Here is a 26,056-nt window from a genome sequence, read left to right as displayed (position 1 = left end):
TAATTTTTGTCTTTGTATACCCAGTACCCATTGCAGTATCTTGAAAGTAGCAGGCACTTAAAAATACTAAACTGAATTGAGCTGAAGATATCATGGTAAGACAAATTCATTCCAAGTTAATAGTCACCCTTGAAGGAAAATTGCCATGTAACTTGTTCATACTAATAGCTTTGATGTGCAAATGGTCCAGATATGATGAATACTGTCTAATCATTTAACCTGAAAACTATTTTGTGCCCCCTTTTGAATACTATGATTTACTATTTCACCAAGTCAAAATGGTGCATTATAGGGCTTTGATTCTATAGACATATTTTTCCAGTGCCACATATTCAAACACTCTCTCAAAGGGAATAACAGTGAAGAAAATAACTCACATTTTGATCCTGAAGAAGAAGTCCCACTTGATGTAGATTTCGATCCCCCTTTCATGGAAAAAACACCTTTGCCTCTACGAGTTGCTGTCACAGCCACCCGGGGACGTTTCAGGGGTATCACTGCTCGGGGAGGTGGGGGAACACGCCCGTGGTAATCAAACAACCTTCAACAAATAGAACTGGTGCTTAGATTTGGCTTACTACTAGAAGATTCAATCGACTATTATCTATGATATCTATGTATCTATGTATACACACACATATATGGTATATATTTATTTTGTATATATTTTCTTTATACTTATACATGCATATGCTGTCTCTAGGAATGCAAGTTCCTACAAGGCAGGGACTCTCATTTTTCTTCTTGTATCTTCAGTACTTAGCACAATACCTGGCACATAGTAGGTGCTCAGTGCATGCTTACTGCTTAACAATATACTGTTGGTCATAATAAATATCAGAAGAAGTCTTTGAACCTTAGTCTTCCTGATTTGCACTTGGTGTTTCTCAGATATGTAGGTTTCCCTTTGGGTGTTGTAATGTAATGCTGCTCAGATGCTGAGAATGGTCTAGGTAATTAGTGACAATACATAATATTTATATAACACTATATCCTTTTCAAATATTTTCACTATATGTGTATGTGTTCACACTTGCACATATAAACTCTATAGTGCTTATGTTTAGTTAGATAAAAATCATATAAATGGTATACAAAATATATGGAAAGTAGTAATTCCCACACTTATTGGAACTGATGATGATCTGATGTGGTTATAATGTGCTATAAATATTCAGTGTTATTATCACTTAGTGTACATTAATCTTCCGTCTGTTTTTCTGTATAATGTTTATGTTCACCACTCTTTGCAGTGAGCAGGGTAGGTATTATTATGTTCATATGACAAATGAAGAAACTACAACACAGAGATGACACACTCAACATTTTGTCAATGTCATACAGCTGGCTGATGAAAATGTCTTGTAAGGAAATAGAATCAGGATGAAAAGTCCGTGGAAGTTTACTTGTAAATTAACAAAAGTATCTTATTGCCAGCAACTATGGTAAATATATTTTCTCCTTGAATAGCTTAAGATGTACAAAACAGATACCCATCTATGTATATACATACCATGCATGGATGCACATAGTTTGTACTGTTATACCATTTCTGAAGAAAAAAAAAACATCAACCCCGATAAAGGAAAGGAGGAAAAAAAATAGCTTATTGAGCCTGGAACTTATTTAGCTGTCCAGAATGTGAAACTATCCCCCAATGAACCAGATGTGTAATTAGGCAATCAACTCTAAAGATAATAGTGTTATTGATTTAAGAAATACAATGGTTACATATAACATTGTGCTCCCATTATATAGATTAAATTCTTGTACTATCTTTAAAAATAGACAATCAATAGCAATAATCCAATGTCATGGTGAGCAAGAGAGAAAAGCCAGAGAAAAAAATAAAAGCCTTATATAACATATTAGTATGGAAAATTAGTTTTCTCTTAGGCATAAAAATGAATGAGACAGTAATTCCATTTTTAAAAAAAGAATCCTTTCATGATAAGACACTCTGGGGAAAATTTAAAAACATCATTACACAATGGAAAAAAGGAATGTATAAAGCTAATTTTAAAACTGCCAGACAGAACTCCAAAGTACTTAGAGATTTTCTTATATCAGAGGTAAAATGTTCTGAAATGGAATAAACACATTCTGAGGAAAAAGCTGAGTGATATTTGGAAGGGAAGAAAGATGAAATAAGACAGTTCAAGAGGGTCAAGAGTCTCCATTACAGCTAAGATACCATTATCATTGGATTTGATATGAGTCAATATGTTACTGTTTGGGAAGATGAGGCTGGAAAAGGTGATAAAGGCCACCAATATCTGTAAGGTCTTCAAGATAATAAAAGATAAAGTAAACCTACTTCTAATTTCAGTCACATAAAGCGTTTTATATTTCTTTTTTAAGCCTTTTATATTCAGAATATTTCATATGTCATGAATACAACCAAATATTATCGTGCTCTCATGAATTCCAAACCATAAAGCTACAAGAAGAGGACTATGCCAATGGACATATCCAAGATTCAGATCTCTCCAAGTGTGAAAAACTCCGGTCTCTACAATGCAACACAAACTATTGTGGTGGTTGACTCATAAACCATAAACTGGGGTACTAGAGGAAGCAGCATGGTGTGGCTCTGCTACTTACTAACTGAATGTCCTTGGGCAAATCGCTTTACCTCTATTTTACAGTTTCCTCATCTATAAAGTAAGGGGTGGTCCTTACAATTTTAGAATTGCAAAGGACCTAAGGTATCACCTAAGAAAGCCTAGGAAAGACCACATTGCATTGGGAATATAGTGCTACATGAGGATACCTAGGTTAGCCTCCCACCTCAGGTACTTAACACTTAGGTGAACATAAGCAATTCATTTAATATCTCCAGAGCCTCCTTCTTCTCATCTGTAAAATGAGGACATCTACTTGATATGTTTTTGGGAAGAAGGAACCTAATGTAATTCATATAAACTCTCAAGATTCCTACTTTTCTCATGAATGAGTCTCATTTCCCAAAGGAAGGTTACATCTCTCCTTTATGATTCTAGGGGTGCCCAGGAAGAGTCAGAGGTGATTCTCTAATTTAATCTACTACAGCCCCTATTAGTGTACTTGCACCTAAGGTTATCAGTGGAGAATTATTTTATCAGTCAGCATTAAGTAGTTTTTAGAAAAAAGGCATTTACAAGGTGGTGCAGTAAGAACTGTTTGTACAAAAACACAGACACAAAGGTCTGTGGCATATTCTACCAGAAGTACATACAGAATCCATGGGTAAGTGGGCTCAAGCTTAAAGTAACATGTGGAGAAGGGGCTAACTCACAGCTTCTGGTTGCTGAAAGTCTTTCTCCCATTTGTGGGGTGCTCAAAAAGTACCCTTAGGTTTAATGTAATTTCTTTACTGGATTTCTTATAGAACCAGGAATCTATGACCAGTGTGTCTTTGGCTCCAAATATAGACTCATCTGATTTGGGGAGACCACTAAAATACCAATGGGAAGACTTGAAGTCCAAAATCCTTTGGACCTTCAAAGCTCCTAAAATCCTCCTCCAGTCAAAGGGAGAGGAGGACAATGAGATCTGGTCAAAACTGAAGGCAAGGTCTCTCCTCTCTGCTTCTTCCAGACCAGCATCATACCCCGACCCTCAATCCAGCCTAATAGTTACTCAGTGGCTCAGGAAAGCCACTCTTGCTTCAACCTCTCAAATGACCTCAGTTCTAAACTAGCTTTATGGATGAACTACGAATCACGACTAAGCTTCCTTGGCCTATTTAAACCTTTTTTTCCTGTGCAAGGTCATTGCAATTCCAAGTACATTAGCACTTTATCTAAAGCCTAAGATTGAAAGTGATTGATTGATTGGGTATCTTATCACTTATTTTAAGTGTGGTAAAATAACTTGATTGAACAAATCAAGCAACCCAACTCTTACTTCTCCCCCAAATTTTGACATTTGCTATTCTCAGAAAGTAAGAATACATCATATATTGGAGGTAAGTAACCAACTCATAAGGTGGGAAAATATTTCTAACTATATATACTTCCATTTGGACCAAGGCAGAAACTTTCAAAATGTTGCTTAAAGACATGTTAGCTTTTTATTAAAGTAAGTATTAAGAAATCTAATACAATGCCTTTTCATCTTCAAGAGGCCCCATAATCTGAATGTTTCAACCATAACCTGGTGAACATGTTAGGTGCGTTGAGACTAGCCAGAATGAAAATCTCAGCACAGCTGATATATGACTTTCCTAGAATATGTGTGCAGCTCTACCAGGAATGATGCCACTGGCTTTTACACTTTGTTGGTGTTTGAGTATCAGTCATACCTACCTATTGATTTATGTTTTGGAGTCTCTGAAGAGACTCACACAGCCAATGTATTTCCCAGCTGAGAGAGAAGACAAAAGAAACTTACCTCCTACTAGAGCTTTGGCCGAGAAGAACACTGAAGTAAACAAACAATGACATGATGTGCAAATTCATTGTCAAGACCTTCAAGGTGGGGACAGATTTCTACTGAGAAATCTTGGTGTTCATGGGACACACAACTTGGTAGATGGAAAGCCATTCCATGCATAGCAGTGGAGAGACTGAGTAAGTTGTCAGTTTACAAAATAGTTCCAGAGGATGGTGGCAGCCCTGAAAACACTGTTCACTGAAATCACTGATTGCCATTAGGTAAATTAGTTGGACTCCCTGTTGCATGAATTGAGACTGATATTCATTTCATCTCTGCAGACTCCAGTCTCAGCTATTAGTATCACCTGTCAGACTGACTAGGCAGACAATGGCTCAGAAAAATATTTCTAATGGTTAAGGCTTTGCATACTGTACCTCATTTAGCCAGGGTATTCCTTTTTGGGGTGCAGTGGTCGCTTTTTTATTATTTTTCAGTGTCATTCCTTGCCATGAAAACCATACAATGGTAAATAATTTCATTTTCCATTTATTTCATAAAATTTATTCAATAACCTGATATGTTAGCTCTAGGATGGATAAGGATAACAATCTTTATAATACTGGCTGCCGATTTGAAAAATAATTCATGCAAATCTTCTGTTATTCAGAAATAGAACAATAATTGTGTATTTTAAATATATTGATATAAATTTTGATAATTATAATTTTGTAGCATGGTTTTTAAACTTTGAAATGTAAGGTAAAGAAATTCTTACATGACTTAACAGAATGTTCCATAAGCTCAAAATTGCTCTGAGACTTTTGGGACTCTGTATAAGTCATATAAGAATTCCCCCCCCCCAAATATAAAAATATTAAAGTCATGCTTCAAAATCATACTTATAAAATATACAATAAACATATTCAAAATATATTTATTAAACTTAAAATTGAATTAAGACTTTTAGGACATTCTATGTAATGGAATCCAATTGGGTCAAATGCTAATTGAAATGAACATTAAGAAACAGACAGAGCATCTTGTTTTATTTTTCCAATACTTGTGAGAGCTCAGCACAAGCTGATACTCTGTAATCAATGATCCGAAACAACTTTAACTTGACCTAAGAGTTTTTCATTCACTGAAATTACATTGGCTTTGCTCCTGTTTTTAATTAATATGAGAACAAAGTAGCGCTAGAACTAAACAACTATTCTTTATTAAATCTAACTTTTTTAACTTTGTACAAGCATTTCAGGCATAGTTGTTACTGTTTTTCTGTTAAGAACACAATTTGGTGCTCACTGATTATACAGAATCTTTGCAGATATCAGTGGGAAAAAAAGGTTCAACTGCAATTGGTAATATTATAGTAATTGAAAATACTCCCTGGGGCTCAAACTCTTTTAGTTTTTTATGTCAATTTACTTTATTTGAGTGTATAAAGATTTTCATTTTAAAATTACGTGCAAAGACTTTCCTTTACAATTCTGCATTGGAAGAAAAATACTGTAATTGGAAAGGTACCAGACTGGAAGCACCTGAATATCAATCCCAACTCTACTATTTACTACTTGTTAGACCCTGGGCAAGCTAAATCCCTCAATTTCCTCATCTGTAACAAAAGTGTTATCCCAAATGGTCTCTAAGGTTATTGCCAACTCTAAATGATCCTATACTATCTGTCCCTCTCCCTGACATGCACACACAGTTTTGAGAGAATATACAAGCCTATTAAGGAATGGAATTGTTCAGAATCCCTGATACTTAACTAGAAAGCCTAAAAAATTAACATGGCTCAAGGTACCAGAGAGATCTCAATAAGCTAGAACTGAATAGCTGTCTAAACAGCTGTCTAATACATGCATCTAGTAGAATGTTAGCCTTTCTATTACAACTATTCAAACCTATCCATTCAGAAACACTCAAATTGAAAAATGATAAGTTGTAATTAGCTAGGGAATGAAAGTAGCATGAATTGTTGTGTTATTAGAGGACTTTCAAATGGAACGCAAAAACTACATGATTCTTGGTAGGGCTAGAAGACTGACTCAGAGCCATTTTTAAAATGGCTGCTCTTAGTATCACCAAAAGGACAAATTCCTAGTCAATGAGTGGAGAGTGATTAACAGTGGCCTATATATTCTTCTGGTTTATAAACATAAAAAAGGAAACAAATTCCATCTTGCCAGCTTTAGAAATGAAGGTGAGAAAAAGGGGTAATATTTATTAATAAATGTAAGCAGAGTAGTCCTTACAAAAATCAGCATCAACAAAAAATAATTTGGTTATGGGACAAAAATTCTCTTTCCTCTTCATATGCTACCTCTCCCTTTTGTTTGGTTTTCTTGGGAGCTGATGTTTACAGGCTAACTAATGAGAATATCTGCTACTGATAGATGCTTACATTCCATTATGAAAAATCTGGATGATTAGAAACAGACAAATAACACACAGTAAATCTGTCTTTTTGGCACTGAAAAATTCAAGCACTTTTTTATTTATTTATTCAGTCATCAAATGTTTAAGTTCCTACTGTATATGTCTGGCACTATGCCAGGTAATGGAAAAGAAAGAAATTAAAAAAAAATATGACTTCACAGAGCTTAGAGTCCAGCAGAAGACATGGCATACACAGAATTAGAAGAAACTGAGATTATATGGTCCAATTCATTTTACAAATAAGAAAACCAATAACCAAAAAGTTCAAGTGACTTGTCCAATAACAAAATAGCAAATTACAGAATAGGAGACAGGAAGGAGTGAATAACTAGAACCTAGGTTTTCTGATTCCTAGTGGAGGATTCTTTGGATATTTATAAAGACACATAAATAGAAACCTTTTAGAAGTAGGGGATAATCTAATGCACAATGAGGACAATGTTATGAAGCATGAATATCCCTGTACTTTAAAGATCTATAATTTTGTCAGTATGGATACTCTATCTGCCATGCCAATGAAGATTACAAACCATCTATGACTTAGTTATTCACCTTTGGAAAGTTGTACTTGCTGAAAAACCCATCATTTTGTATTCAACCTGCTACAAGCCTCTCAAAAATTAGCCACATCTTTGGATGACAGACATACATTCTACTGCTCAGTCCACTCTCAAAGCCTGTCACCTTGATAGAATTTGCTAGTTTGAATTCCACTGGCATAATTTGAGAATTCAGGGTCACCTCCATGCCTCACAATTACTTGGTTAAAAATAATAGCTATAGAATATGAGGCAATGTATATTCATTGAATAATATGATATTCAGAGTCCCAAGTTTAGTGCTCTCCACATTAAGGAGTCAATAAAAGCTGTAGCAGAAACATTTAAAAATCTAATTATCATCAATATGTAATTATAGAATATTAGAAACAAGGTCTAAAGATTATCTTTTATAACTGCAGCACCCATAATAGATTTTTTAAAACTCAGCTTAACCTTCCTATTACTCTTGCGAGATCTATTAAATTCTTAAGAATTGTAAGAATAGGTTGGGAAAATCTTTCTGAAAAGAAACTAAGTTAATATTTGGGTACAAAAAATTAACTTTTTCTTGTATAAGTTATAGATGATATGGCAATAGGCATTAGTCAAGGGCATTTTCATAGAAATTCTACACAGCAATAACTGTGAATGAAATATACATTTAATGATATTTGTGGTTGTTTCCCTCTGTTACCACGTACATGGTATTAGTGAGGCTATGGTTCTAGGTCCAATTCTGATGTGGACAAATTATTTTCCCCTTGTTATAGGTCACAGACTACACATTATTCTTGCCTATCCATGTTATAGATCAATGCAGTTAGTCACTCTGTCTAGTACGACTAGCGCACATCAGTCCCTACCATTAAAAAAATAACATAATGGATACCAGCCAGTTCTGGGTGCCACAGTGTAGGAGGGACATAGTATTAGTTGAAGTTTCTAGAGAAGGCCAACCAGAACTGTGAAGAACATTTAGATCATTCCATAGGAAAACTGCAGAGCAATTCAGAATGTTCATTATGGAGAACAGAAGACTTAAGAAGGTACATGAGAGTCGTCTTCAAGTATTTGAAGGACTGTCATTGTGGAAAGGGGATTAGAATTGTTCTGTTTGGCCCAGCAGAGTAAAAATGAGTAGAAGTTATGAAAAGGCACATTTTAGCCTTGTCCTGGCTCTTCTTTTTTCTCTATATACTCTTTCCTTTGATTATTTTATCAGCTCCAATAGATTCAGTTGAGCAGTTATCATCTGATCATTCAATATCATCTACCTTTGAAGATGGTTCTCAGATTTACATATCCAGATCTATATATCTTAATATAGGCCCTCATCATCTCTCTCCTGGACTACTGAAATAGCTTTTTGGTTGGTCTCCCTGCCTCAACTCTCTCCATATGCCAATATATCCTCCACATACTGACAAAAGTGGTTTTCCTAAAGTACTGGTCAATCAGCCACAAAATATTTATTAAACACTTACTATGTGTTAGATGTATTAGATAATTAGATTTTAGACTATACTTATTTTCTTTTGAGGACATCCTTAGACCTAGGAAACTGTATTTTCAAGGGACATGGAAAAGAGAGTACATAAAGTTACAGAAGCTTCCTCCACTAATGAATATCACAACTTATCTGTGACTCAGTAGATAAGTCTTTGGGGGTTGACTGAAGTTAAACGACTTAGGAACTGTTTCATTTTTTTGTCTTTGTAGCCCCAGAACCTAGCACGGTACTTGGCACTCAGTAGTTGGTTAGTAAATGTTTTCCTAATGAATGAATGAAAGTAGGTGTATTTTAGCAGAATAGAGAAACACTTCTTGTTTTTACAAAATTCCTATTAGACTTAAGAAGTCTTAAATTATTCTTCAAGAATTCTCAAAAGCACATCACAATCAGGAAAAAATGTTTTTATCTAAAATGTAAATCTTTTTCAAATATTCTTTAATTTATAACATGAGACAATAAGATAAGCAAGCATCTCCAAAAGTCTTCAAAGTCTGAAGATCCTATAGAAAATGTTTGAATAATTAGGGATTGTTTTTGACTTTTTTTTTGTATCTCCACTGCTTGGCACAGTCCTGGGCACAAAGCAATCATCTGATAAATGCTTTTCTACTTGAAAAATGTAGGGTTAATAGCTTTGTCCTCTGGCAGACTTTTTTTTTTTTGGACAGATTTAGAAGGGTTGCTTTTTAATTAAATAAATAAATAAATATATGTCTTTTAAAGCTAGATCGAGAAATATCTATGAGCAAAATGCATGAAGCATTTAAACACAAAACCATGCAAAATAAAGGGTCATAGAGGAGTAAAGCCCAACTCACCGATTGTAGAAATCATCTCTGTAGTAATCATAATCAAAGACATAACCACTGCAAAAGGAACAGAAAAACAATCATCAGCTGGCATTCAGTAAACTTATACTAATGACTTTGTGGTATTACAATATTGTTCACTTTTTTATTTCAGACCAATTTTTAACATATTTACTTATAAGCTGACTTTATAAAGTAATATACACATTTCATACATAGGAGTATAAAGCTACTGCCATTTTTTTTTTTTACCAAATATGAACTCATAATTTCCATTGGGAGGATAGAAGATAATGAAGAATAGTAAAATGAATAAGTATTATGTCACTTGGTGGGGGGGAGATAGATGGGTTGTCTGAATCTATTATTTCATCAGGGTAGGAAATCCCACTGAACAAACTCCTTCCTTCAAAAGCAGATGATTAATTAGCATGTGCTACTCTGTTTAGGATCTCAGAGATTTGCCTGAGGAAAATGAAAGGTTAAATGACTTATCCAGGGTCACAATACCAAGATATATCAGAATTGAGGCATAAATCCAGGTCTTCCTGAATCTGAGGCTAGATCTGTATCCCTTATACAATGCTGTCTCTCATGTTATGCAACATAATTAACATGTATAATTGATTGTCTTCTTTCCCTTTCCCTTATTCAAAGGGAGAAGATACTATAATTTTCACTATTTTTCTTTCCATATGATCAGTTAATAGATGGCAGAAAGGATAAAAGAAAAGATGTAATGGCTCACTGATAATGTGTTTGATAAATAGAAATGTAGCTGTTTCAGAAATTTGGCATTTTTATATTCAGTAAAGAGTGAAGTCCACTCCAAAAAAGGAAGAAGAAGCTAAGAAAGTTTTGTCTGAGTGTTATGAAAAACAATATGGCCTTTTAAGTTTTTTTTCCAAGGGGATTTACATAGTCATTGATAAAATGGATTTGAACAGCCAGAAAATCAAGACAGATGGGTGAAAGTATAAAACAAAGAAACCCACAAACATTTGCACAACAAAAGAAAACATAAACAGAGTTTAGGTAAAGACAAAAGTCCTCAAACCTTAGTTTTGTAACAGATGGAATATTTTCACTGGCAGGAAATGACTTTATTTTTACCAACTCCACTTACTTTAATCAATTTTGGTTCTGACTTTGTCACTTTTTTTCTTTAAATTGCAAAAGCCTTAAAGTTCTACTGAGCTCTGTGGCTTCCTCTAAGGCCCAATTAAAATCCTACCTTCTACAGGAAGCCATCCCCAACCTCTCTTAATTCCAGTGCCTTCCTCTGTTAATTACCTACCATTCATTTTTATAGCTTACTTTGTATTTATGTATTTGCATTTTATCTCCCCCATTATTGTAAGTTCTTTGAGAGTAGGGGATATCTTCCCACTTTTTGTACCCTCAGTTCTTAGTATCTGGCACATAGTAGGCACTGAATAAACATTTATTGATTGGTTGATTGATTAAAGTAGAGTCATGATACCACGTGCTTAAGTTCTTGTTATTGCTTGGAGTTACATTGCTGGTTGACAAAATAATGATTTTTTGAAACAGATATACAAATACATTCATATATTATTATTATTATTATTATTACTACTACTACTATTTTTAGGCAATTGGGGTTAAGTGACTTCTCCAGGGTCACACAGCTAGTAAGTGTCAAGTGTTTGGTCTGAGGTCGGATTAGAACTCAGGTCCTCCTGACTCCAGGGCTGGTGCTCTACCCACTGTGCCACCTAACTACCCCCTTCATCCATATATATCATGATGGATGTATATGTATATAGTGAAAGCCTGATACACAGTAACATACTTAATCTATCAGCCATTATGGTTATGACTTCATTAAGCTTTTTAAACCTTTCCCCTTCTTATTCTTGGAGCTCAATCACTGAAAATCCTTATAGGATTTCTCCTCCGTAGACACATTAAATTCACTTAACTCAAGGGCAGAACCATTGCTCCCTCTATGCTTGCACCATGAAGTGTGCTAACTGATGAAATGATCCAGAGAATTGAGGGTAAAAATCCAGTTTTGTCTAATACATATAGATAATTGAGGCAAGTGATTTTTACCGCAATTATTCAGATAATTACTTTAGTTTACTTTGGGTAAAAAAGATTCTAAACAGACAAATGGAATTAAAGGCTTTAAGAAGAAATGATCCATAGAATTATTAATAGGAGGAAAATATGTTCAAACAGCAGGGGATAGCATGAAGCATGAAGCTGCTTTGTTATCCTTTTTGTGAGGTCAATCTGTCCTTCCATTTTCCTTTAGTCCATCACCTCTGTTCTAGGTTAATTTACCTTCCTCTCTACTGGTTGGGCTGGTCAGTTACTTCGGTGTTTTTTTTTCTTCAAATTGGTTTCTATTGTCTTTTCGTTCTCACTCTAGTAATTCTAAATACTGGGTAATCACCACCATCTGCCTTCTATTCTTGTGTTCAGTCCTTCAGTCATATCCAACTCATTGTGACCCCATTTTGGGATTTTCTTGGCAAAGCCTGGAGTTATTTTCCATTTCCTTCTCCAGCTCATTTTATAGATGAGGAAACTGAGGCAAATAGGGCTAAGTTACTTGTCAGGGTCACACAGCTAGTAAGTGTGTGAGACTAGACTTGAGGACTCAGGAAGATGGGTCTTCATGATTCCAAGCCCAGTCTTCTAGCCACTGCACTTCCTGACTCCCAGCCCAGCACTCTATCCACTGTACCATCTAGCTGCTATATATATATATATATATATATATATAGATATATAGATATAGATATAGATATATATACATATATATAGATAGATAGATAGATATGTACAATAGTAAATTGCATGTTATCTTCCCCACTAGAATGTGAGCTCCTTGATAGGAGGGATCACATTTTTGCCTTTCTTCATGTTCAGAACAGAAACAGAACCAGAATTAGATTTTTAAAAACCTTCCCCGACCCTCCTACAAATTCATGCTATCACCTTATCCTTCTCTTTTTAATTGTAAGCTTCCAAAAACAGAAATCTATACTAGATCCTGCCATGCTCTCACTACCAAGTCATTCTTTAGTCTGTTTTTAATCTGATTTTTCCATACTGCTGAAATTCACTACTGAATTTATCACAAAAACATCATCATCATCATCACCATCATCAACAACAACAGACTCTTTTCAGGTCCTATTCTTCTTGACTTCTCTGTAGCACTATACAGAGTTAACCATCTTCTCCTTCTTGATATTCTCCTTCCACAGTTTCCCTGACATTGTACAAAGTCATTCTCTTGCCTATCTTGATTGTCCTCACTGGTTTCTCTTCCTCTTCCCATATCTTAAATGTGGGTATTCTCTAATGCTCTGTTCTCATCCGTCTTCTTCTCTGTTTTAGAAATATGATCCATTGCTATGATTTCAATTAAGTCTACTCAGGTAACTCCCAGTCTTATAAATCCTGCCCTGAACTTTTCCATGAGCTTCAATTTTGAACTTTCTAATTGCTTATTGAACACTTCCACTGAGATATCTTACAGTTAACTCAAACTCAACATGGTCAAAAAGGAATTTATCATCTTCCCTTTCCAACCAGTTCCTCCTCATAACTTTCTTTTTGCTAATGATGGCACCTCTCTCCCGGTCAGCCAGGCTTGTGACTTTGGTAGGGACCTCCTAATAGATTTCCCTTCCCCTAGACTTTTCCATATCTAGCCCATTCTTCACTTCACTGCTAGAGTAATTTTCATTATAGAAAGGTCTGACCATTTCACTTCACTGCTTAAAAACTTTGCATAACTTTGCTTCACTGCTACCAAATAAAACACAACCTCGTTGGTCTGGCATTGAAGCTTTTTCATCCTCCTCTCTGCATTTACCTCCAAACTATCAAATGAAATATATTATTCCATTCTGTGTACTCATTCCCCTCCCGCCCCAAACAAAATGACATGTTAGGTGTTTCTTGAACTCAGCTATGTTTCTCCCATATCCATATTTGGAATGATCTTCTGTATCTGCACCTGATGAAAATCTTCCCTTCCTTCACAATGCAGTTTATGAGCCACCTCTTCCATGAAGTCTTTCCTAATCTCTCTAAGTGTTCTCTCCCTCTTTGATTTTCTCATATGGTTAAGTGTTTAGTAAATCTATCCTTCCTTCCTTCCTTCCTTCCTTCTTTCCTTCCTTCCTTCCTTCCTTCCTATTACTTTTATCTCCTTTATGTATTTCTATTATGTCTTGCATTACAATTATCCAAGTATTGGTTTTATCCTCACTATTGTTCCTTTGGGGTAGTAACTGTGTTTTTTTTTTTAATGTGCCTCATAAAGTGCATTGTACACAATAGGCACTTAACCCATTTGATTAATGGGTGAATGAAACATTCCTTGATAGAAATCCTTTTATTTTGCATTCAGCTGTGGATGAAGTGGCCTTCTCTGTGAATTTCTTTGCCTGAAGGTGGAGGAAGACAAAAGATTTATTATTCAGATTTGTCATCTTCAATCATTAACATACTTTAGGCTAACATATTTTCTAAGACTATATAGTTAGAATATTAGATTTGTATCTGTGTGTGACTGCTGAGCTTCATTGGCTAGAACATGGTGCTAACAAGATCATGGTTATAGATTTAGTTCTCTCTTCATTCCCAATGTTTTTCTGATATGTAGCCCAACATTTTGTTTTACTAATTTCCAGATAAATTTCACATCATGAAGTCAAGAGCATAAAAACCCACAAATATATTTGTAATTTAATAATTATGATGAACACTTATTTACATTAATCATGAACAGCACTTGATTGTTTTAAAGACTAAAGCTGTTCTTAGGACTTCTGGAGCAGCAGTCGACATGGGTCAATACCACAAAAATTGGGAAGTAATTCTAGGACAGGAGTAAAGAGACAGGAAGGAACAGGTACTCATAGCTGAGACCAGGGGGCGGGGGACCAATACCACTGCTGGTATCACATGCATGATGCTTTTTCTAGTGACCTTGCTTCCCTCCTTATTCCTTTTTTCTGTTTTAACTCTTAACAGGTAAGTCCTCTAAAACTTTCTTCTCTCTTCCCCTCCTTTGCCATCCTTTCATAAGCTATCACAAGCAAGCATAGCCAGTAGATACTATCAGGTTCATATTTCCAAAATAACGTAGATAACATTTACATAGCACTCTAAAATGTATGAAACACTACATATATTATTTCATTAGATCCTCCCAACACCCTTCTGAGGTAAATCCATGATTAACCCCATTTTACAGATAAAGAAATCAAAGGAAGTCTTCCCAACTTCAAGTCCAGTACTCTATCCACTCTGCTACCTAGTTGCTTTATAGTAATATTGATGAGGAAGTCTAATCCCATCATGAAAGTGCCATTCATTTCTATGATACTGTTTTTGCACTACTCCCCCCTACCCCTCCATGTCACCTCCTCCTTCCCTATAGGGAACTGCCCTTGCAAAGATGTGGATCTAGATTAACCTACCCTAGATCCTGCCTAAGGCATTTAAAAAGAAAATGACAAAAATTAGAATTTATTGCATGCATAGAAGAAATAAATCCAGGAAGGGTCAAAGCTGTTTGCAGACAAGAGTCAGACCCAGAGTCTCATACTTAATAATAGTCACTAGGCTTAAAAGCCTTTAGCTTCTTCTGGAAGAAATCTAATTTTATTAGTTGCCATTTGTCCCTTCTAGAAAAGTGATTTACCATAGTCAAAGACTAAGCACTATTCTTAGTTTGTATTTTTTGCATTTTAAATTCATTCTATTTTTTCTAATTCTCATTTTACTTTTCAATTTATCCTCATAACTGATCAAATCCTCACAATAAAACCTAATGGGAAGTCAGAAGCTCCAAGGGCTTTCACGCTCTTATTTTGTTTTATTACTGTTTGTTGATGATTAAATTTGAAGAGGTCAAAGCAACTATCCTAGAATTTAATATAAACACTTTCATTTGTAGAAGAAGCCATATCTCATTGAATTTTACAATGTAAGAGATCAATTTTATCTAATTCTTTTTACGTTCCTAAAACTCAGTTCCATATGAATAGACTAATTCTTTTTTTGATGTTTCTGGAGAGCTTCATTAAAATAGAATCTTTAGGGTACATGCAGATTTCCCAGCAGAAATATAAATAACAATTTAATAATACCTTTATGGGCAGACATTCTGCCAACAGGCCCCCCTTTGCCATAGTTTCTTTAGGAGTGTAAGGAAATAAACAAATCCTTACATAGAAATGTCTCTCTTCTGTATAGCCCCTCTCTGAGAGGCAATGCTTGGTTTTAGGAAGAGATGTATGAATGAGGTATCATGTAGACTTTCTACTCTAGTCACAAGCCCTGACAAGGGAAGGAAGGGAAATCATGCCATCCAGCAGCCATTTCAGAGCTAATTTTCCACTGCTCAAAAATGACAGTGAACTCAAAGCCATTGGAAGGTAATAGATATAACTCACCAAAGGACTTTGCTAATGGATCCCAAACTCATTCCTGTGGTAAAGTAGTGCTAGTTATATAGATTAGAGCATATAAAATATGGTGCAGAAAATAGTCCATTCATTTCCACTCAATCCATACAAGTGATTTGTTAAGTAGTTTCAAAATCTATATGGATATTAAAGGGAAAACTGTTTACTAGAAATCTAATGATAATGGAAAGAGACTAAGGATGGGATCATAGATCTCATCTAGATCATAAATCTAGAGCCAGAAGGGATCTTGGAAGTCATCTTGCACAGCCCCTTTATTTTACAGATGAGGAAGCTGAGACCCAGAGAGATAAATGATTTACCTAAAGATTACATAGACAGGAAGTAACAGAATTAGGATTTGAACTCAGGTGCCATGACTCAAAGTTTAGCACTCTTCACTGTACCATTGCATTTATGAGAAGTTCTCATTTACAATATGTTTAAAGAGAATTATTTTGCTTTTCAGTGTGACAAAAAGCTGGTCTAAAGCCATTTTCTGCTTAAGATTTCTGTAAAATAATACTAAAATTAACCTAAAATGATATATACCAGCATGTTTCCATGTGATAGTCATTAAAATTAAAAAAAAAAACAGTCCTCATTACAATTATTGGTTGTCACTTCTCTACTAATTAGGGTTTTATTCATTTTGGGAATAATATAACCAGACTGAAGAGACTGGTATATGTACATACATACACACAGGTATATATACATATATGTATCATGTACATACATACACACATGTATATACATATATGTATCATGTACATACATACATGTATATATACATATACGTATCGTGTACATACATATACATAGATATATATTCACATACATACACACATGATATATATTTCATCTTCTTGCTTCCCCCTCTGCCCTCCCCCAACCTGGCTGCTCCCATTTACAGGACGTTCCAGCATAATACTGAGAGCAGGAAAGGTATTTGATAAACGTTTGCTGATTAGATTTGCTCCCAGCATCCCCATGAAGAAGCTTTACTTGATGCAATCTATACCCTTAGTCTAGCAAAGCCTGGAAATTCAAGCACATGGAGAGATTAAAGAATCACAACCATGGCTACTGCTAAACTCTTAACCTCTGGCTGGTTTCCTTCAATAACCTATCAAGCTGTTGTACAAAGGCTGCAGGCAATCCGATGTATTATTATTATAGATGACAGGTAGAAAAACTGCACTTTATGTGCCCTTCTATTTTACAACTGTGACTCCTTTTTGTAGACTAGGTACTCCCAGCTCTCCCTGTTACCTCTCCTTGTGATTCTCTGCTCTCCCCTGCCTTTCTCTAAAAATTTCTAAGATTTAATATAAGAAAGATATATTCTTTCTCTGCTCAACTTGTATCATTCAGTAGAATTTAAGCCTTTGAAGAGAGCAGTTGTTTCATTTTAGTTTTGTTTCCTCAGTGCCTTGTACTTAGTAGCTGCTAAATAAATGTTTGTTGAATTGAATCTGAGGGCACATCCCTCAAGTTCCCTCTCTTTGTCCTGACAATTCAAGAACCAGTATCTGATATATTGTCAGATTCTATCATTTTATGAATGTAGTTTCTCAAGGATTTTATCCATTTTCTTGGAAGGCCATCATCATTTATAGAATAGCTTCCCAGGAGTAGCACTGCTCACAGCTCAAGGACATAGATGCCAAGGTATATGCAGGGGTGACATAGTTCATCCCACCATCATCTGATGATAATAGCTGCCCCCTACCTGGTATGGGAAAAGACAGTTTCCCCTCACCCATTTAAGGGCTGTATATTGTAGCAGTAGAACCACCAAGAAAGAAAGGAAGCATCATGGGGGGAGGGAGGAAATGAACAACAGAGAGAAATGAAAAAGAACTATATCAGCAGAAAACAAGATTTACTTGGGGTAATAAGAGTGAGTAATTACTAATAGCCTTCATGCTCCATAGATATCCATAGTGTTTCAAGACAATGGGAGGACCCCCCTGCTCGTATCTTTGGTAAATCCCTGTGGTAGAATAGTGTGGACAAAATTTACACAGGATAGACAACCATAGACCACATCCTTTACCACAGTTCCTAAATATAGGGCCATAGATTTAAGGGTAGAAGGAATTATAGAACTCATCTAGTCTAACCATCTAATTGTATGTGTGTGGAAAGTGATTCCTAAACAGGTTAAGCTACTTGGGCAAGATCATATGGAAACTGAATAGGAGAGCTAGGATTTGAACCCAGATCCTTTGACTCCGAATACAATATACTTTTTAGTGTACCACAGTGCTTCTTGATAGTTTCTAGTTTTGCAGTGATTACAGAATAAAGTCCACTGTCCTCTGTCATTCAGGACCTTCTATGATATGACCATTATCTACCTCTCCAACCTCACCTCAAAGCTTTCCACTTTAGTTAAAGTGAAACTTGTTCCCTGAACATGCCACACACATGCCTGAATCTATACCTGCCATTGTCCATGTCCCACCTTATCCTGACTTTCATTCAGTGCCCAACTGATATTCCATATTCCTCTCTGACTAAGCTCACAGTGATCTTGCCTTCCATGGAATGCTTAGTAAGTGATAACATTCATTTGGCACTTAGCACAAGATACCTTATTGTTATTTGCTTTTATTCTCTACATCCAAACCCATTCCTGTCAACAGTACACTCCCAAGCACAAGTCACATTGTGTAGGGCACTGAATGACATTATGAGCTGGATTGATGGTAACTTTATAGGTAAAAGTTTCAGTTGAATGATAGGGTCAGAAACCAGATTGTAAAGAATAGAGAAGATAGTGAGAGGAGAGGAAGGGAAGGTAATGATTTCAGACAGCTTTTCTAGGAGTGAGAAAGGAATGAGAGATATGGAATAATGGCCTGATCGGAATGGTGGAGAAGTTTTGAGAAGTGAAAATGTTGTGAACAGGTCCCACTGTGGTGGGATAGAGATTCAATTAGGTAGAAATAAAAGGATGGTTTTGTTGTAGTGAGAGCACAGTTAAGCTTAGGGGAATATGTTTTGAACTTGTGATTTGACTGGTATAGAGAAATTCCACATGAGGAAGGTAGATAGGATGGAAACAAATATTTATTAAGCATCTACTATGTGCCAGGCACTAAGTTAAACAGTTTACAAATATAATCTTATTTGAACCTTATGAGAATCTGCGATAGGTGTTATTAGTATTGCAATTTTACAGATGATGAAACTGAAGTAGACAGAGGTTAAGTGACTTGCCCAGTGTCACCCAGCTGGTAAGTGTGTGAGGCTGGATTTGAACTCAGTCTTCCTGATTCCAGGCCCAGCTCTCCATCCATTGTGCCAGCTTGTTGCCATTACAAATGCAGGTCAGCACCTACTCTGCAACTTATAGTCGAGTACAAGTTCAGACACTTGCCTATGGTTACACAGACATTTTAGAGGTACAACTTGAACCCAGGTCCTCCAGCTCTTCATCTACTCTGCAATGCTGTTTCTTGATTGCATGCCTCATTCCATCTTTTTATAGTAGCAAGTGAGTAGGAACAAAGAAGTGGGTAGTGGGAGTAATCCAGGGCTGAGCATTTGGCAATGTATGAATGGTAAAAGAAGGAAAGTGAAGGCAGAGCAGGAATGATTGCCTGGGAAGATACTGAAGGAAGAGAATAGGCTGAGGATACAGAATAGGTTCAGGAGAAGGAAGATATAGGGAGAGACTGAATGACAGGAGATTATGATTGGACAAAAGAATTTCAGAGTTCTTGATTAGGGAAGTAGAATTCTCGTGAGTGACAGTGAGACAACAAGTGTGGCCATTCTTCTGTGGATGAGGATGAGTCAGTCATGAGATCTGCACAGATTGCAGAACTGAGAGGTTATTAATTTTTTCCACTGATGGCAACTGTAACCCCTCTAAACTTAGTAGATGATATTCATGAGTGGCTGTGGCTGAAAGAAAAACATCCCCCAGTGGCCAACATTCTAGTGATGAATACATCCTAATTAAGCCAGGCTGGTTTTCAGAAGATAAACATGCGTAGTTTATTGTCAAGTGACACAGTCAAAACATTTAGAGTTTAGCAAAACCTGTCAGAGCTTATGCCTCACTGGAATAGTCTTCAAACTATTTTCTATAACACATCATATTAAAGCATGAGAGAAAGGCTTTAGAGGAAAGAACCGAAGAAAGTTCTCAATGTGGAGAGAGGGCTTAAGATCTTATCTCTATACACAGGTCCTATTTTTGCTCTTCCTCTCTTGTGTCTATTCTTTCCTCTGCTTCACATGAAGGATATTGAAGATGGCTATGACCCTGTGAGATTTTTCAAAAGGTCAGAAGAACAAATAATACAAGTCTTATAAGTCTAAGAGATGGTGTCCATACCAGCTTGATCTCCAAGCCAGATTGTGAGAAATCAAATCTCAAGTGATATGCCTGGCCCAGAGATGTAGACTCATACACCTGTTAGCTATGCTGCATATGGAGGTGAATTTGATGAGAAAAATGATATACAGAAATGACTTTAAGTCTGAGCTCACTTTCCCTAGTAAGGAAGGAAGAAAGTATTTATTAAGCACCTATTGTACATCAAGCACTGTGAAGCACTTTACAAATATTATCTTATTTGGGGGGCAACTAGGTGGTGCAGTGGATAGAAGACTGGATCTGCAGTCAGGAGGACCTGAGTTCAAATTCAGCCTCAGACCAAACACTTGACACTTCCTAGCTGTGTGACCCTAGGCAAGTCACTTAATCCCAATTGCCTAAAAATTAAAAAAAAAATAAAAACAAATGTTATCTTATTTGGTCCTCATGACAATCCTCAGAGGCAGGTGCTATTATGATCCCGATTTTACATTTGAGGAAATTGAGATAGATAGAGGTTAAGTGACCTAACCAAGGTCACACAGCTAGTGCATATCTGAGGCCAGACTGAACTCAGGTCTTCTTGACTCAAGGCCTAGAATTCTATTCATTGTGTCACCTATCACCCTAGAGACCAAGGTGGTATAGGAAACAGTATGTTCCCCAAGTGTTGTGAGGGGGGCAATGTGTGTACTTCCTATATCTTCATAGTAGATAGCCTCATCTAAAATCTAATTGATATCAATTGGTTAAATTGAACTGATACACTAGTCACTGGCAGGTAACAGTGGAGGGAAAACTCCAGAATAAGGGTTTGAGTTGATAGAATTAAAGAATCATCTCTAACTTCTTGGGTATATCCCAAACCTGGGGAAGGGCATATCTAACCTTATTTGGAAGGGTGAGTCCTGAGTCTAAATACATACATACATATATGCATACATATGCACAGCTCCCTCTCTATGTGTATATATATATACACACACAAACATACTTCTCTCTATTTGTATATATGTATATGTATTTGTATATATGCATATGTGTGTGTGTGTGCGTGTGTGTGTGTGTAACACACAGTTAAATAGAAGGTATCTCAAGAGGAGGCCATTAGCCATTAGCAGTTGGGGTGATCAAGAAAGGCTTCATACCAAAGAAGGTGCTTGAGAGTCATCTTAAAGGAAAGGAAGGACTCTATAACCTGGAAGTGAGGGACAGGTATGTGGGAAGGTCAATGAAAAGACTGAAGATCAGAGATGAAGTGTCATATATGAAGAACAGAGAGAAAGTACATTTTGGCTGGATTAAAGAGCATAGGAGGGAGAATCAAACCCATGAAGTTGGAAAGATAAGCTAGGGCCAAGTAACGACTTTAAAAGTTATTATATATATTATATATTATGTGTATATATGTATATATATTACTATAGGCAATAGGAAATCACTGGAGATTTTGTTGAATAGGAAAGTCACCTGTCAGATCGGCATTTAAGAAGAATCACTGAGTTGATAGAGCACCAGCCCTGAAGTCAGGAGGACCTGAGTTCAAATCTGGCCTCAGACACATAACACTCACTAGCTGTGTGACTCTGGGCAAGCCAATTAACCCCAATTGCCTCACTAAAAAAAAAAGAAGAAGAAGAAGAAGAAGAAGAATCACTGGCTGTAATTTGTATGATGTACCACAAATTTAAGCAATAGAAACTATTAAGAGGCCTTTGAAATGATCTAGGTGAGAGGTGATAAGGACTTGAATTAAGGTAGAAGCTGTGAGTGGAAAATAGTGTTAAGATGCAAGAGAGTTTATGGAGGAAGAAATGGCAATGTTCTGGCAATTGATTTGATACGTGCACTGAGGGAGAGTCAAGGATAAAGCTTTTCTTTTTTTTTTTTCAATTTTTAGGCAAATGGGGTTAAGTGACTTGCCCAGGGTCACACAGCTAGTAAGTGTCAATTGTTTGGTCTGAGGCCAGCTTTGAACCCTGGTATGATGCCAAGTGAAGTGAGTAGAACCAAGAGAATGTTATACACAATAACAGCCACATTGTGTGATGACTAATATTGATAAACTTAACCCTTCCCAGCAATACAAAGATCTAAGACATCTCCAAAGGCCTCATGATGGAAAATGCTATCCACATCCAAAGAAAGAAGTAGAGAATTTGAATTGCTGTTTTTTTTCTCTTCTGTTGAGTTTTGTTTCCTCCTTCTGGTGGTTCCTCCTATTGGTTCTAATTTTTACTTACAACATCATTAATGTGAAAATAGGTCCAATAGGAATGTATATGTATAGCCTATATCAGATTGTGTGTCATTTTGGGGAGGGAGGTAGAGAGGAAGGGGGAAAAATTTTTAAACTCAAAAGCATATGGAAGTGATTATTGATAAATCAAAATAAATTAATAAAAATTTTTAGAAAATCCTGCCTCACACACATGGGGAAACTCAAAAAAAAAGAATAAAGCCGAAATTGATAATGGACTGGAAGGGTGGTAGTACCTTTGACACACATAGAGAAGTTTGAATAAGGGAAAGATAATGAATTGAGTTTCAGACATGTTTAGTTTGGGATGTCATCAGGCATCCAGTTTCAAATGTTCAATAGGTAATTGGTTATGTGGGACTGAAGCTCAGGTGAGAGACTAGAAGTGGATATCTATATACATACATATATATGTAGATGTCGAACTCTCCCTCTCCCTCTCTCCCTCCCTCTCCCTCCCACCTCCCCCCCCCCTTGAGATCACCAAAAGGGTGAATGTAGAGGCAGTAGAGTAGAAGAGTCTAGGATAGAACCTTGGAGAATATGCAAAGTTAGGAGCTTGATATAGATGACGAACTCAGTAGGAGGCTGAGGAGTATTCAGACAGATAGGCAGAAAAATCAGAAAGAGTAGTGTCATGAAAACCTAAAGAGAGTGTTATCAAGGAGGAGAGGGTGATCAACAGTATCATATGCAGCAAACAGGTTGAGAAGGATGAGGACTTAGAAAACAACATCAGATTTGACAATGGAGATTTCCTGCTCCTTAAATATTGAATCATTAACAACTACTCTTTGAGTTCCATCATCCCACCAGATCTTAGTCCATCTAACTATTCTCCAAATATGCTGTGGTGTAGTCAACATCTCTCCATCCTTTCTATAAGAATAATATGAGATATCTTGTTAAAAACTTTGCAAAAATCTAGTTAAACTACACTATACACATATTTCCTTCAACTAGTTTATCCTTTCCCAACAGTTTGCTGGTACATACTACCTGCCTGCCTTCTAATATTTAGCCTAATCTAGCTTTAAATGTTTCCAGAAAAATGGAGTCCTAACAGCATTTTTTGGTTTAAATTTTTTTTTTCTAACTTCACTGGATACCACCAGACCATGTCTTCTTGCACTATTCTAAATTTTTCCCTTTGCATTTACATCTGTCAGATACTAGTCAGGTCCTTGCTTTACTTGTCAGTTAGCTAATCTATAAAGATTTATCTCTAAGCTTTTTCCTTACAAATCAAACTTGCTATTCCATTAATCATTTCTGTCTCTTTCCTCTGGACTAATCCAATTTTTTCAGTCTTTCTCCTTTTTCTTTTTCTCTTCTTTCTCTGTCTCTGTCTGACTCTCTGACTTTTTACATCTGTTTATCTCTCTTTCTCCTCTTTTCTTCTTTCCTTTTTCCCCCTCCTTATTTATTAAACTGAAGTGCTTAGAGTAAAATAATCCAGGAGGGTTCATGTCAGAGTCTCATAGTAAATACAATTCTTCTCTTTGTTTCAAGTTCTTTTTGGCCCCCAAATATTCAAACCACCTTTTTACTGCCTATCTCATTGCCATATATTCACATACATATACACATTTATTCTGTTAAATTTTATTTGGTCTTTATTTTTCAAAATATCTGTATAGCCATAGTATCTTCTTACCCTGGAATATCCATCTGCCCCTTCAGTCTTCATACCTAGGAACAAATGTCCACCATCTTGCCCCTTTCTCCCATTGGTGAGTTCCTCTTGGGACCTTCATTTTGGGGACAGGTTCAGGTTGTCCAGTCTCCACTCCCCTCATGGCACTGCTTCTGGCTCCCAACTTGGCCACCATGCCTCAGTTGTAGTTTCACCCTAAATATTTCCTCAGTGCCTGGGGTCTCTTCATCCTCAAACATCTATCCACCCCTTCAGACTTCTCAACCTACAATATCTGTCCACTGTGTCATCCTGTTCTCTCATTGGTGAGTTCCTACCAGGACCTCAATTTTGGGAAGGGGTTTCTACTGGACAATCTTCATTTCCCTCTTGACCCCGATTCTGACTTTCTGAACTTCTACATCATATCCCAGGGTGAGTATCTTCTTTCCCTTTTCCCTCCTCATTCTTTTCTCTCCTCATCTCCATTTTTCTCTTTTGTGTGTTGTCTCCACCCTGCCATTAGAATCTAAGCTCTTTGGGGACAGGGAATGTCTTTCTTTGAGCTTGTATTTGTATCCCCAGAATTTTATGTCTGGAATTTAATAAGCACTTAATAAATGTTTCTTTCCTAGCCATGTTAAAAACAATTAAGAATTGTGATATTGGATTGGGGTTACCATCTTTCCATCCCAGTGGTATATATCTGACAATGGCAGGAAAGGACATGTAGACAGACATTTTTAGTTCAATTCATACAGAGCACACAGCTTTTCTTTTTAGTTCTAGCCTCAAAGAATGGGTATGTATCCCCTATGATTTAAATCTTATATCCTTTAATGATCCAATATGGATTTCTTAAATATTTAGGGAAACTAAATATTCTACTTGTATTGGTTTTGGGGGGCAGGGTGAATAAGTTCTGCAAGTTTTTTTTGAAAAATCTAGAAATATACCCTAAATTCCTCATTCAAAAGGTTAGAAATATGCCCCTCCCAATTCCTAATTTTTCTTAATGAATCTTTATGTACTTCTATATATACATCAGTTTATCTAAATTCGCTTTTAAGCCATTTCTACTTTTAACCTGTATCGCTTTTAAGGTAATGTTCTTCACATTTTAATTACACATTATGTAAAGTGATACTTTCATTTTCCTAAAAGTTACCTCTTTTGAATTTCACTGAATACTTTTAGGTTCCTGGATGTGGGTCATATAACAATTTGTACACCTTATTCATATTCATCTTGCTTTTACATATTTTCATCATATTTTCTGGGAGCGACATTAGGTTAGTGCCATTGACTGATTGGTTGATTGGCTCACAAAAGATGTTCCCACATGATAAAATTATCAGTGGAGTGCTTTGGTAATTTGTTCTTTATGTGACACAAAATTGTTGATTGACTTGATCAACATCCTCCCCTCATACATACATGCATATATAACAGCACTTCAAAGGATCTTTTATCTCATCAGTTTGGATCATACTCTTTCCAAAGACATAGACTACAAGCCATCCATGCCTATCTACCCTGCAGGCATGCATCCATGTATATAGACTCCCTTCTACCCCTTGTTCTGGGAATGCTAATCAAATCAATACCACCATTGTTTCTGGAAAGGGCATGACAATTGACTTTTCAATGGATCCTTTAGCCATCCTTATTATTTCCTAGACCAAAATACCG

At 36.2% G+C, this 26,056-nt stretch overlaps 1 protein-coding gene across 1 annotated transcript in view; it reads right to left on the bottom strand.

The window, feature by feature from the left end:
• LOC114053935 (RNA-binding Raly-like protein) overlaps positions 1-26,056 on the bottom strand; it is a 382,357-nt gene that overhangs the window by 38,999 nt on the left and 317,302 nt on the right. Inside the window, exons 4-5 of the mRNA XM_027877079.1 lie at positions 9,675-9,722; positions 378-541 (exon numbers count right to left, since the gene is read on the bottom strand). Of these exons, the coding sequence (XP_027732880.1) occupies positions 378-541; positions 9,675-9,722 (212 nt within the window). The remainder of the gene's footprint in view (positions 1-377; positions 542-9,674; positions 9,723-26,056) is intronic.

The sequence above is a fragment of the Vombatus ursinus genome, unplaced genomic scaffold (genome assembly GCF_900497805.2).
Source record: "Vombatus ursinus unplaced genomic scaffold, bare-nosed wombat genome assembly UNPS02014812.1, whole genome shotgun sequence".
Lineage (NCBI taxonomy): Eukaryota > Metazoa > Chordata > Mammalia > Diprotodontia > Vombatidae > Vombatus > Vombatus ursinus.
Note: the sequence above shows the minus strand (reverse complement) of the source record. Positions and strands in the feature narration are given on the sequence as shown.